This window comes from Beta vulgaris, chromosome 8, assembly GCF_026745355.1.
Source record: "Beta vulgaris subsp. vulgaris cultivar EL10 chromosome 8, EL10.2, whole genome shotgun sequence".
In the NCBI taxonomy this organism is placed as follows: Eukaryota; Viridiplantae; Streptophyta; class Magnoliopsida; order Caryophyllales; family Amaranthaceae; genus Beta; species Beta vulgaris.
The window spans coordinates 2,232,755-2,251,382 of NC_079209.1; the positions used below are offsets into that span (position 1 = coordinate 2,232,755).

The window sequence follows — 18,628 nt, forward strand, 5'->3', positions numbered from 1 at the left end:
AATCGAAATTTTCAAAATTTGACCTTGAAACAGAAGAAATAAATGGAATTGCTATTTAAAATTCGATGATTTTGTATTGAGAATAATTCAAAATTGGCAGCACTATTATGACTTATGAAAAAAATTGTTTTTGTCTCTTCATTGCCTTCTTTTCATTCGTTGTTTATTGCTTGAAATTGCTTGCTAGATTGATAGTCGTTAGGAATTTGGACTTAGAATCTCTTACTTCTCTTACTCTTGAACACTTAAAAGAAGTTCAAATGTCTTGGAAAATTCAATGACAAACCAAAACTATACATTTTCAGGATATATGACAACTTTGTCCGAACATCCTAACGAAGACTTATGAATTGTTCATGTCCTTACTCCTTTAGTTTGTGTGATTGAAGTAGCACGTATCATAAATAACCATAACTGTTCACAATGAAGAATAATAAAAAGCAAAGTCCACACAAATGCAGAACAAGGCCATAAATCAGAGAGGGAAAAACTTCTTTCTCACAAATCCATCACAACTTAAGTTGTACGATCACAAACTTCAATTTCTTACTCCCATCAAAAGGTTTGCAGTAAATGTAATGAGAGTGGATTACAAAGTCAATACATAATGTATAATACACAAAGAGTTCTAATTTGAAATTCTGATCATCTGAGCAGCAACTCATGTTCAGTACATTCTTTAGCTGGATGATAACTTACAAGCGGCATCTCCTTGCCATCTTTCGGCATAGTAAGATCACTTGTAAACTTCATGTCCTTACTATCAATTATCAATCTGCATTACAAAACTAGTAGCTGGTAAACCATACGCATCATAACAAAAAAAAGAGCGATCAAAGATAAGCTACTCTGATCGTCTAAGTATCGTGTTGGATCCTTGACACTACCACATGGTTACGAACACTTTGGCACTTCATTGAAGCAATGACATTGAAATTTTTCATAAATTATGCCAAGTCAGGCACTTGGAACCAACACGACTACATGCGTGTGTCTGAGTAACATAGGATTATATTAAAGTAGGTGGTTCTATAATTACCTTCCTTAAGAGAAACTTAGCTGCAAGCTTGAATAGGGCTTGCACGAGCGAAACCTGTTGAATGTCTTCTGATGTGGTTTTCATACTTTGGGATCGGTAGAACTGATTCAAAAGCTTCAACCAGTAATGCCACTTTCTTTTTTCGAGCTGGAGCAAGTTGGTTGACTGTCTTCTGCAGTGCATAGTCGAGCATCCACTCCTCTGTATTTCTCCTCTCGTCCATCTCTTGGTGCCTCAGATCCACCTTCTCTGCTTCTGGTTCTAGTTCAACTGTTAGAAAGTTTGGACCTCGTGGGTTGAATTCTCTCGCTTCCTCAACATCTTCATGTGCTTTCCTGCATCGCGACAATCTCTTTAGTTTGTTGCAGCTGTCCAGGAGTTCCATTTTGGCATCAGATTCTCCTGTGTTGGAACTCAGATTCCTGGCATCTTGCATACTGTTTCTGATAACAGATACTGCATCTGATTCTTCTGTCTTGTGTATTCCTGATTTCACTTCAGCAATATCATGTTCATCTATATGAAGTTTTACCTTTCTCAATTCATTTTTTTCCTCAGAGTTTACTGATCTTTTGCTGACACAGTTATCGCCGCCTTTCACTAGAAAGAAATTCCCATCATCAGTATTACAATAGCTTGCATCTTCCTTCCCAGATCCGGCCTCATCAGTTGCAGCTTGATCATCATTATCCACCATACAAATTTCTTCCTTTGTAATAAAAGCTTCTAAATTATCAGTAATTGGTAGTTTTGATTCCTCACTTGGCTCACTTTCTTCCATGAATTCAGTAGCATCTTCTTCTCTGATTTCTCGTACTGTGTAGTTTCCGATATCTGATTCATCATCATCAGTTTCAACCTGGTAAGAGTCAGGTTCTTCATTTACTGTTAATGTAATTTCTACGGGGAAATCAGGCAGATTTCTGGCTTGGAAATCATTGGACTTATCTAGCTGTCCTGCATGGACTGTTGCTTTATCAGCCAGGTGAAAATCCTCAGCTCTCTCATTATTTGGCTGAGATATATTCATATCATCTGTGACCATAACTAGCTCTTCCATGTGCTTTTCACCTGCATTAGATGTCAATACATGTCATAATCAGGATGCAATTATTTATGGTATCAAACAAAAATTTTGTGGATAATTGATCTAATCACTACTTAACACACTATCCCAAGTGGGGATCCGCCGCCACTCTAATCAATCCTACATAATTGTTTGATAGTCCTCCTGATTTTATTTAATATTCGCCAATTGAATATCTCGATTTTAGCTCCAAGATCATGATCGTTGATTGTCACAAATAATATAACAAAAATATGGTCATTTGAAGTCTTGTTAGATTGATTTTTATGTGTAACTTCATATTTTCTCCGCATAAATATTTTTGTTGTAAATGAGCGACTGAGCACAACAGTGATGTAGTCAGGATTCAACGATCCTAGGTTTTTCTTTCACAAAATTACTATGTAGTTAACATACCTTCGCCACAGTAGAACATAGCTGCAAAGGAGGGGGAAAAAGCACACATCACTACTTAACACACATAGCTGCATATATATGTCGTCTATGTTTATATTGATATTATTTTGTCGCCATCGCCAATAAAAATTACCAATGTGGCAAAGGTATATTAAGTTTATTATCAATCTGGCTAATTGGCCATGTTTTCTGTACAGAAATTTTACTTTGAAGTTATTTCTATATATTTTCTCCACAAACTATTTACTATATAGTTAAACCTGAGCAAGGCAGATGCTAGTCATGCTACCAAAAACTCGTATATGTAAACTTCATTTTACAGTACACCTAGATTCTAGATGTAGTGTCTTCATGTTCCATATTAATTATCTTTAACAAAGTAGTGAAATTAGTACCTTAACTATGACCTTAGCAAAATATAATGAACAATAATATAGTGAGGATACCTGTTTCAGTGAACTCACTATCTGGCAAAGAATCAGTATCAGTGAAATGCAGGCACTCCACAATTTCATCCTGACAATATGGTGAATATTCATCAGCAGCTACAAACTCCGAATACTCGCTAACGCTCTTATCCAACTCATAACCTGCTTTCTCTTCCTCCTTACTGCAATCTGTCTCAACAAAAATGTCACATGATTCGAAATTGGTGGCAACACTTTGCCCCTCTTCCCACTCCATGTCCGAATTTTCACCAAAAAACTCGCTGTCAACTGATGTCTGTCTTCGAACAGGAGTTGCTGCATAATCTTCATCTTCAAGTCTGAATCTTATGCCTGACAATACATTACTGTCACCAGTATGATCAACACTATCCTCAGACTCAACCTCTGTATGTGGGACATAGACTTCAATGAAAATGTCTCCCTCTGAAACTTCTGGTTTATCTTTCAGAGTCTTCATCAGCCTTCGTTTCGAAGATAAGAATCGCTTCAAGGGAGGTGCAGAGACATGGTGATGACCGTTAAGAGAACAATAGTTGTAAGGACAGACCTTAAAAACTGAGTTACCTTCAGCTTCAGTTCCCCCAGGTTTGAGTTTAAGGTATGTAGGAAACTTTGAATCTTTCAGGGTTGATGAGCAAGTAGCTCTTTGTACAACTACTTTTTTATAGGCTCCTGCTGATCTTGTGTGTTTAAAACTAGGAGCCTTTATTAAGGTCCTCATCTTTTTTAAACTAGATATCTTTGTGTTGCTTAATTTAGTAGGAGTTGTTTTCTCTTTTCTCGCCTCAGAACTGCTTGTACTCTTCATATAATTCGGAGACGAAGACGACATATATGATGATGGCTTCTTGGGGCTTGGTGTGTTTATTGGTGTGACTAAGGAAGGTTTGTGAATCTCTGGTGACGAGTTAAGGCTAATCTCGACGTTAGAACGTTTCGTAGGCCGAGATTTCTTCATCTTGATGACCTTCAAATCAGCTCCTTTGCTCTTGCCTTCATGTTTTTGAAGGGAAGGTTTGATGATAGTTTGTTTCTTCTCTGTTTTGAGGCTATGAGCTTGAACATCAAGCTCATTTTTATTGAATTCCACCTTTCTTTGCACCATCTTCAAAGAGATGAAAAAAAGTGTGGGATTTTCTTACACTTTTGTAAGAGGAAGGAAATTCATTCAAAGAAAGGGAAGCATAATAAGCTTTGTGTTTTCTTGCATTTCTAACAAGTTAAGAGATTAGATGGTTTTTTGCCAAGGAAATTTAGTTGGTTTTTCAGTGGGTGGCCTTTTTGTCCTGATTTCAACTGCTATGCATAAAATTATTAGGTGTCAATTTTGAACAAGGAGCGTGATACAAACCTTTATAAAATGGAGTTTTAGTGTGTGTGGGGACTATGGAAGGGTACTTTATGTTGGTGTCTTTCTTTTTCTTCCATTAAATTTTGTATCTGCTGACATTAAAGTTCTGGTATTGGACTATTGAGGTACCTTTCATCTTTCACTTTGGAGTACTTTCAGAATGATGGCTAAGGGCTTTTTTTTTCGGCGTAAAATAATTGAACTGAATTGAACTTAACTGAACTAAATTGAATTGAACTGAAGTTAATTAAATTGAACTGAACTGAAATTCATAGTGACATGTGAGAGTAAAAGTATTGTCCAGAGTTGAGTTGAACTGAACTGAAATGAATTAAACTTAACTGAATTGAACTGAACTAAAAATAAGCTGGAGAGAACCGGCCCTAAGTGGGGAGGTAAATAATGTGATGGTGGGTATTAGTGGTCTTTGACCAAACACTATTACCTGTTTCTCATGCTAATTAGCTATTTTATTTTTTTTACCTGTGTTTTTACAAGGTTCCCAAAAAAAATGTTTTTATATTTGACAGATTAGAATAATACGAGAAAGTAATTATGTTTTTACATTCATGTTCACTATTCGATTAGAAATATGAAGTATCAAAAAATAAGCTAATAAATTATTACGGTGATATGTGAATAATGAATATTATATTTATGGAGGAAAAAAATAGAAAAATATCATCCAAAACCCTCCTTATTTTTTTGAGAAATTTCTAAAATGTCCATAACTTTGACCAAAACTATACAAATTGCCCCTGTAATATGCTACTATTCACATATCACTATTATATAAAACAACCTCAGAAAGGGACATGAATAATAGCCAAAACAATGCATGGTTGATTAGCCTTTAGAAATGAGCTAATTATGATTCTTATGATTACTTTGGACACTAAAAAGCACATAAAGCACTACAAGTCTACAAGTTAAATAGATTCTTTGTTTTAGAGCGATTTTTTTGGAAAAATAATAATAAACAAAAAACACATACATGGGACAGTTAATTTTTTTTGGTGCAAAATTACAGTTAGATAGATGACAATAGAAGGGAAAAAATAAAATGAGCCCAACACCAAATGACATTTAGTAAAGTTTTCCTAGAAACTTATTTTTGATCAACTTTAACGTAAATGCAGCTAACATCTAATTTAGTCAGTAAAGTCTTATGAATTGAATTATTAAACCGTACCCAAAATTAAAGATTGAATCTCATTTATATCACTGCGTTTAATCGTTCTCTAAAACCCGAAAAAACCATATACCACTCCCTTCTCAAAGAAGAAAAGAACTTATCTACTTTTAACTCGTGTATGAAGTACTAGTATTGATATGGTGAAGACATATGAGAAGGCTGAAGGAGATGGTCGGCATAAGTGGTGGACCAGTGAGCAGGGGATGGGGGCCCAAGTGGAGCCTCTGTTTTGTAAAAAAATCACATCTTCCAATTTTTGTCATACGCTCCTCCAAATTCAATGGTTCAATTAAAGGGTATGAAATTAAGTAAAAAGCCTGTCAACCTTATGTTGCTAAATGCTATAATGCTATGTGAAAGGTAAATTTATGGTCCCTATAATCAGAAAGTTTGTCCTCCATTGTGGATGAATAACCGACAGATGTGTGTAATTATTAGTAAGTCCTTACAATATATTTATAAAGCAATTCACAAATCACATCTTTGATATTGAGACCACTATAGCAACGCATAAATTCGTCCCTTGTCAATTTAAGTTTGTTAGAATTGACGGTGTTTCCTAACAAAAGTGATACCAAAGACTTAATATTGGTATGTTTTGCAAATAATAGAACTAAACACAACTTGAGGGCTACTACTGTTTGGATCCTATGCAGTCGCTCAAAATCTAGTGGTTCATCACCGCCTCTGACTTAATGTACCATGAACGAGCAGTCGAGTATTAACCTTCATTAGTTTAGTAAAGTATATTTTTTTAAAAAAAAAAACTCTCAAAAGATTAAATTTTATCAGATAAGGGCCCTGAATTTGAAGGTGTTTCAAGAGAAAATATGTAAACAAGGGACATAGTCAAAAAAAAAAAATCAAGTTATGGTGAAAAAGTTTAATCCATATGTGATGCATGGGCATGATAGAAATGAACTACTAGTTTGAACTAAAAAATAATTAGGGGAGAATTGACAAAAAAAACCATAAACAGCAAATTTTATATTTTAATTAATAAACTAAACAACAATTATATAAAGGGGGAGGCAAGAAAAGAAAATTATTGATTAACCAATTTAACTAAAAACAGATGATAATTGATGATTAAGCAAAAGGTAAAGACTAAAAAAGATATTGCTAACTTTTCTAAAAGTGTAATGTATTTGGGTAATGGTGTTCTTCAAAGTCTTATGGCATTCCTCTTTTTGGATCGTAAAAGAAGGAAATCATGGGATTCTTTCCTTTCAAAAAAAAAGAATCATGATCTTCTGTCACTTAAGTGGCAATCTGCTTTTTGTTTCATGCTGCACAAATTTCCCCAATTATTGAACTCAGACACAATTTCAAGTATTTGTATGCTTAGTGGTTTAATTAAGTTTTCCTTTTTCCTTAAAACAAAAAAAGCAAGATTTTACTCACTTGATAGGACTTTAAGAGTACTTACATAAATCAGATCCTAAGGATATATGGGGTTCAAATCTTGCCAAGTGAGATAGCAATCGGCAAAGTTTTCAGTCCAGACGAAGCAGCTCGAAACTTGCTTTCACTCAACAGGAGAAACAAGCCAAGCAAAATCAAGCTCCTCCTTCCTTTCTTTTCGCATTTCTTCTCAACCATGACGGGTGAAATGCTTATAGATGGTGATCCCATTACTGTGTCCCTAATCATGTATTCCCAAATGTTGGCATCCAATATCATCTTGAGCCCCAGTATTGTGAGTATACTTTTAATCAAGCTTAGTTTTAACCTAGTGGTAAGGATTTTAATTTGTGATTTGAAGGTTCTGAGCTCGACTTCTCACTAGGAAGGTGATACTCTTATCCTTCTCCTTGCCTAGACCTTGTTAGTAAAGCTCTGGTCCAGGGTCGTTTAATCATCTATGGCTAACCTCTTCCAAAGACAGCCGCCTTAGAAATTAGCACTAAAAGGTTCAGGCTACTAATGCCGAGAACCACCTTAGGATCACAAGTCTAGCCGAAAATCATCAAATCCTGGAGATGCCGGTACATGAAAATCAAGCATTAAATCTTTAAACTCGAAACCATTAAAAGATTAAGCAGCAAGAGAAACCTCGATAGGAATTAATCGAGGAAAAGCCAACTCATGAAGGATCAAAAGGAAGTGCAGTGATTTTAGTGAACATTCCAAACGATTTGTTTCGGTATCGAAAACGGTGCCGGACTCTTTGAGAGTTGTCCGACAGTAAATGGATGTCCGTGAGGGATTCTGCGACAGTAACAAACGTGAGCTACCCTCGGGGGTGTTTCGAGGAAACCCCCTCCGACGCTCAAGTCAGCTAATTACTCAAGAGGATTCTAGAGAGAGAGAGAGAGCTTAGAGAGAGATATATGCTATTTTTAGTATGAGAGAATGTACCTGCAGGAATAGTACTAGATGGCTATTTATAGGCGTACTATTCACCTGACAGGGCGTGTAATCTTGTGACACTTGTACTGTTGTGATTGATCTTGTCAGAGGGAAGATTCCCTTTACTTTGTCGTTTTCCTTGGCCGTGACGGCGGTCTCAGCATGGAGACAAAAGATGACGAATTTGGAGTGGTCACTCCTTTTGTGAGCCCACGTCACCTTGATTTGCTCTCGGCCAATATACAATGTCCGCTAGCAAATTTGGGTTACACCCATACAACTAGCCCCCCAGCATCTTTGACGGTCGCGACCGTCATGGATGTTCTATTTTGGTGACGTGGATGACTTAAGGTTCCCCTATTAATTGGCCTTTTTCTTGTTTCCACGTGTCAACCTGGGGTGAGTCGTTGGTTTTTGAAAAAGTGCAATCATTACTAAACTCTGGAATCCCGCTCGTTTTTTCCTTTTTGGACTTTAGGGTGTACTGCGCGAGCGACACTTGTCATGCATCCGCAGAGGCAGTTGATACGGTTTCAATCCAAGCCCTTTATTTCGGTATTTAAAAGCGAAATTCCTTTTTTCTTTCTACTTTTACTCAACTCCTTCTCCTTCCTTCAGACTTTTCTCTGGTTTTTCTCCATTTTCTTGCGAACTTTGAACTCGCTGTTTCTCGGTGCTAGGTTGCTTCTTTCGCCTCGAAATTACCAAATCCTGCTACTTTTCTTTGTTCTCTTCACACTCTCCGAAAAAAGGTCACTTTTTGGCTCCGTTTTCTGGGTTTATTCTCGGGGGATTCTATCGACATTGTTGCGACATTTTCTCCGGCGAGCTTTTGCTAGAGAACCGTTTCCTGGGACGTTTTTCTTTGTCGAGGTTCTTATCTTTCGGTCTGTCCCTTGTTCAGGTACCCTCTTTTTCTATCCTTTAGTTTTTCTCTTCATTTTTTGTTTTTATTTTTCTTTCTTGAAATCATGTCGGACCAGTCAGATAGTCAGAATTCTTTAGGAACTAACTTGATGACTGAGAGTGAACCCTCTTCTCCTTCTCTTCATGGTGGGTCCAGCTCATCCGATTCTAGCCCCCCAGATGGGAGGACTCGCCTCTTGGCTGACCTTCCTCTTACTTCTGACCGGGAAAAAGAACTTAGGTCTAAGTTTTTAAATGACCGTTCCTCTCCCGAATTGGCCAATTTGACCACCCAGTTTTTGACCGCTAGGATGAGTGGGGATAATCAAACACTTAAGGAATTGAGACATCAAATTCTGGCCCGTAGGACACTTAGGCACCCTCCCCCTGATGCCGTCCCTGGGTTGGATGTTCAACCTCTGAGAGAGCATGCCTGGCTTGAGAGCCTAGCTGATGCCGGGGTCGTGACCGATCCCAGCGTTTTCGACCGTCTTGCCCGAGATCCAACTCCTTCTCATCCCTCTCATCCTCCTGTTGTCAATTTAGGTTCTGATAGCGACTCTATTGCCAGCATGGAACATGATGCTCCTTCCTCTCTGGCCGTGACCCTGAATCCCGTCCCAGTCAATTTGACGTTGGAGAGAGTTCTGCTATGCCTTCCTCTCCGCGGCCTGAGGTGATCCCGGCCCGGACAGATGTTCTTCACTCAGGGAAATGGTTGCCAGTAGACTATAGTGACGGCCCAAAGAAGACCGTTATATGCAAGAATTGGCGGTTGGCGGCCTTAGAGCTGAATTATTGCGAGGTTGCTAAGAAATTGTACGGCTTTCCTGCTGAGTACAACCTAGTGGTCCCGGCCGAGGGGAGTAAAGTGATAGACTGTCCTCCCGGTCATGTTGCCGTGTATGCTCATCACCTAGAGTATGGACTGCGGTTTCCCTTGGACCCGGTACTAGCTAAAATCATCCAAGCTTTCAATGTCTGCCTTGCCCAGCTAACGCCTTTGGCCGTTAGGAATATAGTCGCTTATGTTTGGGTTTGCCGTTATAATGGCTTTCCCGAGACTTTGAATTTATTCCGGCGGTTGCACTGGCTGAGAAAGAACGGCTCCGCCGAGAAGGGCTGGTGGTCTCTGATGACGGCCGCAGACAAGATGACGGTCTACCCAAAAATGAGTGGGCTTAAAAGTGGCAGGGAGCCTTTTACTGGCTGAAGGTTCCGGACAATTTTCCTCTTCGCCGCCACTTCACCAAACCTTTTCCCAGGATGGAGGACGTTACTAAGTATGAGTTGACGGAGGCCGAGTTGAAGGCCTTCGAATATTTTGATTCTGTGGACGTGGTCCTTGAGGGGGATGAGGGTGAGACGAGGATTCCCCGTGTTTGGCTTCCTCACGCCAAATACATCCTTGGGAATGAGCCTTTGTCCGCTGTCTTCCTGTGCCGGACTCATCCAGAAGGTGGGTAAAGTGACTTCTGGTCCGACATGATTCTTATATATCTTTTTTATTTTTTGTTTATGCCCTAACTTTTCTTGCCGTTCTGACTGCTCTGTATGATTTGCTTTCAGGGGACGTCAGCTTGGACTTAGAGGAATTGGGTTTGGACGACAAGTTACAACCCATGGCCCCGAATCCTGACGAGCCTCTTATTGACTACGACACTATCCACGGGCTCACTGGCGGCCCTCGGGGAACTGATAGGAATCCCGGTCGCGGAAATCGGGCTGGGAGGACGGCCCGTCGTGCTGGGAGGACTCAGGGTCGCGGCCCTGGCCGCGGGGAGTCGACTCCTTCTCGCTCCGCCATCCAGGTCCCCATAAACAGGGGTGGCGGTAGTACCTCTCGTCGGCGTCCGCGAGAGCCTGAGATTGATGCCCCTAACAAGCGCCAGTCTGTAGAAGTTAACTCTACGGACTTGGCCGTGAATGACAATCAGGGGCTCTCTCTTTCGCCTGTACGAGAGCCGGCCCCGGGAGATCAGCAATATTCGGACTCCTTAGCTCGCAGCAAAGATGCTGCCGTTGGTTCTAGCTGCTCTACCCGCCAAAGGGTGTACGAGATGCTCAGCAGGCCAACCTTCCTCTCGGACCTTGGTCCGGGAATCTTTTGTCGGGCGCAAGAGTGGATTGAGACTAACATCGTCCCTCTTTGCGCCTCTGTCAAGGCTGCCCTTTCTCATCCTCCTTCTGTTGCCGGCCGAGCTTTCAGACCGGTTCTGGATGTGAGGGAGGATGAGTCCATTTTTGCTGACATCCCTGCCAATGGCGGTAATTAGGGTATCGTCTTCTGAAAGGACTCCAACTGCCCTTTGACCGTCCAGCCGATAAGTTGGTGGCGCCTGCTGCTCAATTAGCTCACGACCTTGTCGTGGTAAGTACATGTATTTTCTTTTACTTCTGTTCTCGTCTTCTTCTCTTTTTTTTTTTTTTTTTTTTTTTTTTTTATCTTTTTCTGTGCTGTGCTTTTTAGGCCGGGAATCTGCTGTTGAGCTTATAGCTCAATACTTGGAGTACCAGCGTCTGGCTGAGAGCGCTGGTGGAACCATCCAAGGTTTGGAGGCCGACAAGGTTGGCCTTTCTGCTCAGATCTCTCAATTGGAGGCCAGCCTGGAATCTGAGAAGAAGGCTAAGGCTGAGGCTGACAAGGAGCTGGGGAGCTACGCTTGAAAGCCAAGGAGCTCGAGGACCTGCGGCTGAAGAATTCCAACTTGGAATGCTCTCAAAGCGTCCCAGGATGAGAAGGAGACGCTGTGAAGGAAGCTGCTGCTGAAGCTCATCAAGTTGCTGTGGCGGACTTCAAGAGGTCTGAGGAGTTCATTGGCCTTCTCGGCGAGCGATATGACGGGGCTGGGTGGCCGCTAAGAGGTGTGTCTGCCATCCCATCCAAGCTTTGATTGGGAGCAGATGGAAATCGCCTTTGGCGAGGGTGTTCACAGGCAACCCTTAGCGGAGAGCCCTATATCTGCTCCGAGGAGGTTATTGCCAACATTTTGCCTACTGCTGAAGATGATGCGCCTCCTTCATGAAGACTTTGGCGGTCATCTTCAACCTCCTCAATAGCGTCCAATAGTTTGTAATAGTTTAGATTGTCAGCCTTTGAATGGCATGTAAACTAATTTTTGACTTTTGTTACTGGATCCATAAATGCCTTTTTTGAGTGGCTGACTAATTTTGTTTGTAGTTGGCCGCCAAGCCAGTAATTTATGATTTTCCTTTGATACACATTCTTCTCTTATTTAATCCGAAGCTTTTGTGCCCGTTGCTCTATGTTAGCCATATTTCTATTTAATTTTTCTGTTTTCCAGTAACTGTTGGCCTGTCATTTGGTCGCTAATGTTTATGTTGCCTGTTATATGGCCATTAGCGATTCTGCCTGTTATGTGGCCGCCAATGCTTACGTTGCCTGTTATATGGCACTTAGCGCATATTTTGCCTGTTATATGGCCTAATGTTTATGTCGCCTGTTATATGGCCATTTAGCGTTTATTTTGCCTGTTATATGGCCGCTAATGTTTACTTAGCCTGTCATATGGCTATTTAGCGTTTATTTTGCCTGTTATATGGCCGCTAATGTTTACATAGCCTGTCATATGGCTGATATATGTGCTTAGCCTGTCATATGGCTATTAACCCTACCTAGCCTATTATGCGGCTGATATGATTACTTAGCCTGTTATATGGCTGTTAACATTTGTAACAATCTTTTACTTAGCGAAAATATGGATAATGATGAGCAAACATAAACAGAATGTCGGAACGCTAACGGAGTTTTATTTATGTATAATGCCATCAAAGGCTCCTGGCCCATTACATTTCTTTGAATTATACATAATATTCTTAAGGACGTCAGCATTCCAGCAGTTCTTCAGCTCTTTCCCATCCATTCCTTTGAGAATGAAGGATCCCGGACCTATCTTTCGAGCTATGATATATGGGCCTTCCCAATTGGCATTAGCTTTACCCTCTGTGTGAGCTTTTCCGTGGCGGCTGTCCTTCGCAGAACTAGCTCGCCTTCAGCTAACGGTCTCTCCAAGACCTTCTTGTTATAGGCTTTACGGATTCGGTCCTTGTACTGCTGATCTCAATTCCGCTTTTAACCTTATCTCAGGCAAGAAATCCAAATCCTCTTTCAGTGCCTGATCATTCCTTTCCAGGGCCTGATGTTTATCCGATAGGTGGGCAAGCCTACTTCTACTGGCAGCACTGCTTCTGCGCCAAATGTTAGCTTGAAAGGGCTTTCCCCCGTCGCTTCTTTCTCAGTTGTCCTATTTGCCCATAGAACAGCCGGTACCATCTCGGCCCATTTTCCCTTAAACTCATCGAGCTTCTTTTTTAAGGCGTTCAGAATTTGCTTGTTGGCGGCCTCTGCCTGACCGTTACTCTGAGGATGGCACACTGCGGAATATGCAAACTTCACGCGGAAGTCCGAGAGAAAAGACTGAATGGGCCTACAGTCAAATTGGACTCCGTGGTCGAATACGATCGCGGCCGGGATGCCAAACCTAGTCATAATGTTCTGCCAGATGAACTTTTTTACTTGGTTGGCCTTTATCTTCGCTGTCGGCTCCGCTTCGATCCACTTTGTGAAGTAATCAATGCCCACAATCAAGAACGCCTTCCTCCCGTCGCGGTTGTGAACGGTCCCAGAATATCCATTCCCCACTGAGCGAATGGTATCGGACACAGAATGGGCTGTAAGTCATTGGCGGGCCTTTTATCACCGGTGCAAACTTCTGGCACTTATCACATCTTTTCACATAGCCTTGCGCATCGGACAACATGCTGGGCCAGTAGAATCCAGCCCTGAGTGCCTTTAAAGCCATGCTTTACCTCCAATGTGGTTCCACAGACACCCTCGTGAATTTCTTCCATTATCTTCACGGCCTCAGCAGATGTTGCGCATTTTAACAGTGGCAGGCTAAATGATTTTTTGTACAACTCATTCTGATATATCACGTACCAACTTGCTTGCTTCTGCAATTTTTTGCGGCCTGTGGGATCTGCCGGGAGCATTCCTGTTTGCTTGTACCTCACTAGCTCTGTAAACCATTCCCCTTGCTGGTCAATGCTGTATATCATGGCCACTTTCTTGGCAATGCTTTTTTCCTTGAGGATGTCACCGTGACCATCCTTCCACCTGGAATGAGTCTGAGCTAGCTAACTTAGATAGGGAGTCCGCCTTCATGTTCTCAGCCCTTGGAATCGCTTCTACTTCGAACTGCTCAAGCTGTGCTATTATTTCCTTGGCTTTTTCCACATACTTAACCATGTTGGGCTCTCGGACTTCAAATTCTCCTTTAAGCTGACTGCTAACCAACTGTGAATCTGTTTTAAGAGGACGCTTTTAGCTCCTGCTGCAATGCACATTCTCAAGCCAGCAATGGCTGCTTCATACTCCGACTCATTATTGAGGCTGGGAAAGCGAATTTGATGGCGTACTCGAAGGTGTTTCCTTCTGGGCTGGTTATCACAATACCGGCCCCAGCTCCGCTCGCGCCGAAGATCCGTCCACCTCCAGCAGCCATGATTCCTTTTCTTTTATCTCTGCCTCTTCGTAAGCCTCCGTCATGAAATCCGCCAGTGCTTGTGCTTTTATGGCCGTTCGCGGCTTATACTGAATATCATACTCCGACAATTCAATGGCCCATTTCAATAGGCGCCCAGAGGTGTCCATCTTTTGCAGAGTTTTTCCAACGGCTGATCTGTTAACACCTGAATTGGATGACAGTCAAAATAGGGCCTTAATTTCCGAGCCGCTACAATAACCGCCAGTGCCATTTTCTCTATCTGCTGATACCGGCTTTCTGGGCCGTTAAGGATATGGCTGACGAAGTATATTGGATGCTGCTGTTTTTCCCTTTCTGTTATCAGCACTGCCGCTACCGTTTTGGGGGAGGCCGAGACGTATAACTGCAATGTGTCTCCTGCCTCTGGCCTTGTTATTGTTGGCAGCTTTGCAAGGTGCTCCTTGACGGCCGAGAAAGCTTTGCTCTGCTCTTCTCCCCATTCGAATTTTTATTCCCCCTTAGCAACGCGAAAAACGGAAGGGCCTTATCAGCCGACTTCGATATGAATCTCGTCAAAGCGGCCATCCTGCCCGTTAATCTCTGGATGTCCTTGACACCTCTGGGCTCCGGAAGGCTTAAAATTGCCTGAACCTTGTCTGGGTTCGCATCAATGCCTCTTTTGCTCACCATAAATCCAAGAAATTTTCCTGCTCTTACTCCAAAGACGCACTTCTTTGGGTTCAATTTCATGCTGTATTTTCTCAATGTTTTGAATGTTTCTTCCAGGTCCGTCAGATGCTCTCGGTCCGTCTTACTTTTGACAATAGAGTCGTCCACGTACACTTCTATATTACGCCCTTTCTGAGCCGCAAACACCTTGTCCACTAACTTCTGGTACGTTGCCCCAGCGTTTCTCAGGCCGAAAGGCATTGCCTTATAATTGTAAACACCTCCATCTGTGATGAATGCCGTTTTCTTGCGGTCCTCCTTCAACAAGCTTATTTGATGATACCCTGAGAAGGCGTCCATGAAACTCAGTAGTGCATGTCCGCTAGTAGAATCCACTAGCTGATCTATTCTTGGCAGAGGATAGCAGTCCTTAGGGCATGCCCTATTCAAGTTTGTGAAATCCACGCACATACGCCACTGGCCGTTGGCCTTCTTCACCATGACTACATTTGCCAGCCATTCAGGGTAGTCACAAGGCTCGATAAAATCAGCCGCTATCAGCTTTTCTACTTCTTCTTTGATGGCCTTATTTTTTTCGGCTGAGAAGGCTCTCTTCTTTTGCTTTACCGGTCGGACTGTGCTGTCGACGTTTAATCGATGAACCATCACGGCCGGGTCTATTCCCGGCATCTCGTCTGCTGAGAAAGCAAATATGTCAGCATTTTCTCTCAGGAGAGTTACCAATTTACCCGGACCTCCGGGTCCATGTCCATCCGACCGCGACCGACCGAGCAGGATCATCTGCCAAAACTTCTTGTTTTGTTTCCCCATCAGGTTGTGGCCTCGGCTCATCCTCTGGCCGAGACTCCAACTCTTCTAGCGGCACCTCTTTACCTTCCGGACAATGAGTACTCCTCTTCTTCGTTACTGTCATTCTTCTCTACCTGAGTTCTTCTCATAGCCCTCCTTTGCTTTCTTGAGGGGGGATCTGGGTTTTCGACCGGGAACCTTCTTGCTGGTGCTTTAATGTTGTTAAATAGCATGATCTTGCCATCTCCTGATTGCCCTTCAATCTTGATGTGGATCCGTCATTGGAAACATACAACATGGTTAGGTGGTAAGTTGAGACGACACCTTGAATGTCGTGAATGAACGGACGTCCAATGATTGCATTGTATGCTCCCGGAACATCCACTACCAGAAACTCAGTCATGACGTCTCTGGCTGACTCATCTTCCCCAACACGCACTGGGAGTGAGATTAACCCTTCTGGCACCACTGATGCCCCTGTGAATCCAATGACAGGATATCGGACCGGCTTCAAGTACTCTCGCCCAACATGAGCTTTTCGAACGTTGATAAGTACAGAATTTCGCGGAGCTTCCTCCATCCACCAAAATCTCTTGTACCAGACAGTTTGAGACTTTTAGGGTCACTACCAGCGGATCATCATGAGGATATACCACATGCTTCGCATCCTCCAGGGTAAACGACATGGCCGGCATTGCCGGCTGATTCTTCCAGGGCAAACTGGCATTGAAGTTGACCTGATGTCGAAATTCCTTCAAACTTGCCTTGGCACCATTAACACTTCCCCCATGGATGGGACCCCCACTAATAACGTGAATCTCGCCGAGCCGGGACTGAACAGCTCGAGTCACGGGCTTCACAAGATCCCTTCTCCAGTTTGGGCCTTGTACTGACTGAAATAACCTCTTCTTATCAAATCCTCCAGGTTATCTTTTAAGTGCCGGCACTCCTCAGTTATGTGGCCGTGATCCCCATGGAAATCACACCATTTGCTTTTATCACGATTCTTATGGAACATCGGTTTCGGACGCTGCCATTTATCGCTATCCTTATTCATCAGAAAAATTTGGCTTCTAGAAGTGGTAAGTTGGGTATATGCATCGAACCTCTCCTTGCGTTCACCTCCTTCCCGGCCATTCTTTTCACGATCCCTGCGATCGCGGTCATACCTTTCGCTCTCCCTGTCTCGGTCATTACGGCTCTCCTTCGGCCACGTTTTGACCATATTTGACTCCTGCTTTCTCTCCTCTCGGCCCCGGTCTGCCTCGCGAGCCTTCTCCTTCTTCTTATCATCCTTCTTGCCTACAGCTTTATCAAATTCCTCCCCTCTTATATAGTCATTGGCCTTGCCAAGGACGGGACCCAGGGTTGTGTACGACTTCCGGCCCAGATAATTCCTGAAGGGTGATCCCTCCTTGAGCCCAGTCATTAAGGCCAAGACGGCCACGTCTTGCTGCAGACGAGGTATGGAAACTGCCTCAACGTTAAAACGGCCAATGTAGTCTCTCAGACTTTCATTTTCTCCTTGTTTCACTGACAGCAATTCCCCAGTGGTGCGTTCGCGACGCCTATTGCTTACAAAGTGGGTACTGAACATGGATGACAGCAAAGAGAAGCTAGAGACGCTACCTGGCTTGAGACTTTTGAACCATGTCTGAGCTATCCCAGTCAAGGTTGAGGGAAAGACTTTACACCATATGGCATCGACTTGAGTGTAGAGGAACATGTGTCCTTCGTAAGCCGCGACGTGATCGTCGGGATCTGATGTGCCATCATACTTAGAGGACGGCATCTTGATTCGTGTCATAGGATGATTCAATATCTCCAGAGTGAAGGGGAAAGCTTAGGCTTGATCAAGAGGTGACCCCCAGCCGAATAGTTACTAGCACCGACGGTACTGTACTCACGGCGGGAGTGACCCTGCGTTTCCTCTTCAGAATAGTATACCTCCTCAGTTTCCAGAATTCCTCCTCATAATCAGATCGGTCTATTTTCTTCTCCATTTCCCGTCCCTCTCTTCCCAAGGACTGCATTTTTCGGAGCGGGGTCCCGTCCGCGTTCCTACCAGCCAGAGCTGGTGGTCGCTTACGTGTACCGCCAGAGGGTTGGGGAGGAGCATTTTGTTGAGGATTACCTGTCAGCATCTGGATAAATGATGCGACCGTTTGCAATTGCTCAGGAGAGAATTGACTGAGCTGTGCCAAGTTGAATGGTACGTTGGTATTTGGGGTTTGCTCCTCGCTTCCTGGTGTCCGGTATTGGAACTGTGGATTTCCCAACGCACCAGTGATGACTGGCTGCGAGGAATTCTGGCCTTGCTCAAGCTCAGGCTGACCAGGGTAGCGTTGTTTGTGCTTCCATGACTGATACCTTAGAAAGGGTGAGGTCCCCTCCTTCTAGCGCCAGTTGTTTCGGTATCGAAAACGGTGCCGGACTCTTTGAGAGTTGTCCGACAGTAATGGATGTCCGTGAGGGATCTGCAACATAACAAACGTGAGCTACCCTCGGGGGTGTTTCGAGGAAACCCCCTCCGACGCTCAAGTCAGCTAATTACTCAAGAGGATTCTAGAGAGAGAGAGAGCTTAGAGAGAGATATAGGCTATTTTTAGTATGAGAGAATGTACCTGCAGGAATAGTACTGGATGGCTATTTATAGGCGTACTATTCACCTGACAGGGCGTGTAATCTTGTGACACTTGTACTGTTGTGATTGATCTTGTCAGAGGGAAGATTCCCTTTACTTGTCGTTTTCCTTGGCCGTGACGGCGGTCTCAGCATGAAGACAAAAGATGACGAATTTGGAGTGGTCACTCCTTTTGTGAGCCCACGTCACCTTGATTTGCTCTCGGCCAATATACAATGTCCGC

General features: G+C 43.0%; 3 protein-coding genes across 4 annotated transcripts; all 3 read right to left on the reverse strand.

The window, feature by feature from the left end:
* Nucleotides 1–475: 475 nt before the first annotated feature.
* On the reverse strand, nucleotides 476–4,441 carry LOC104900590 (hypothetical protein). Of its 2 annotated transcripts, none has more exons than XM_048634391.2 (3): nucleotides 2,969–4,441; nucleotides 1,040–2,110; nucleotides 476–788 (listed from the first exon to the last, which is right to left on the reverse strand). In XM_048634391.2, exons 1-2 carry the CDS (start codon nucleotides 4,074–4,076, stop codon nucleotides 1,056–1,058), a joined length of 2,163 nt encoding a protein of 720 aa, XP_048490348.1. In that variant the 5' UTR covers nucleotides 4,077–4,441; the 3' UTR covers nucleotides 476–788; nucleotides 1,040–1,055. The 2 variants fall into 2 exon arrangements, with proteins under 2 accessions (XP_048490348.1, XP_010686352.2); XM_010688050.4 differs by having other exon boundaries at nucleotides 476–775; nucleotides 2,969–4,435.
* An 11,465-nt stretch (nucleotides 4,442–15,906) lies between these two features.
* Nucleotides 15,907–16,341, reverse strand: LOC130589697 (uncharacterized). Its single transcript, XM_057391189.1, has one exon. The coding sequence runs from the start codon at nucleotides 16,339–16,341 to the stop codon at nucleotides 15,907–15,909; it is 435 nt and encodes a 144-aa protein (XP_057247172.1).
* Nucleotides 16,342–16,617: 276 nt separating this feature from the next.
* On the reverse strand, nucleotides 16,618–17,553 carry LOC104899365 (uncharacterized). The gene has a single exon (XM_057391190.1). The coding sequence runs from the start codon at nucleotides 17,551–17,553 to the stop codon at nucleotides 16,618–16,620; it is 936 nt and encodes a 311-aa protein (XP_057247173.1).
* Nucleotides 17,554–18,628: the final 1,075 nt, after the last annotated feature.

Excerpts from the sequence above, each read along its gene's own strand:
- LOC104899365 (XM_057391190.1), bottom strand. The coding sequence starts at position 17,553 with ATGCCGTCCTCTAAGTATGATGGCACATCAGATCCCGACGATCACGTC.
- LOC104900590 (XM_048634391.2), bottom strand. The coding sequence starts at position 4,076 with ATGGTGCAAAGAAAGGTGGAATTCAATAAAAATGAGCTTGATGTTCAA. Across the intron at positions 2,111-2,968 it reads TAGTGAGTTCACTGAAACAG|GTGAAAAGCACATGGAAGAG; the intron begins GTATCCTCACTA and ends CATCTAATGCAG.
- LOC130589697 (XM_057391189.1), bottom strand. The coding sequence starts at position 16,341 with ATGGAGGAAGCTCCGCGAAATTCTGTACTTATCAACGTTCGAAAAGCT.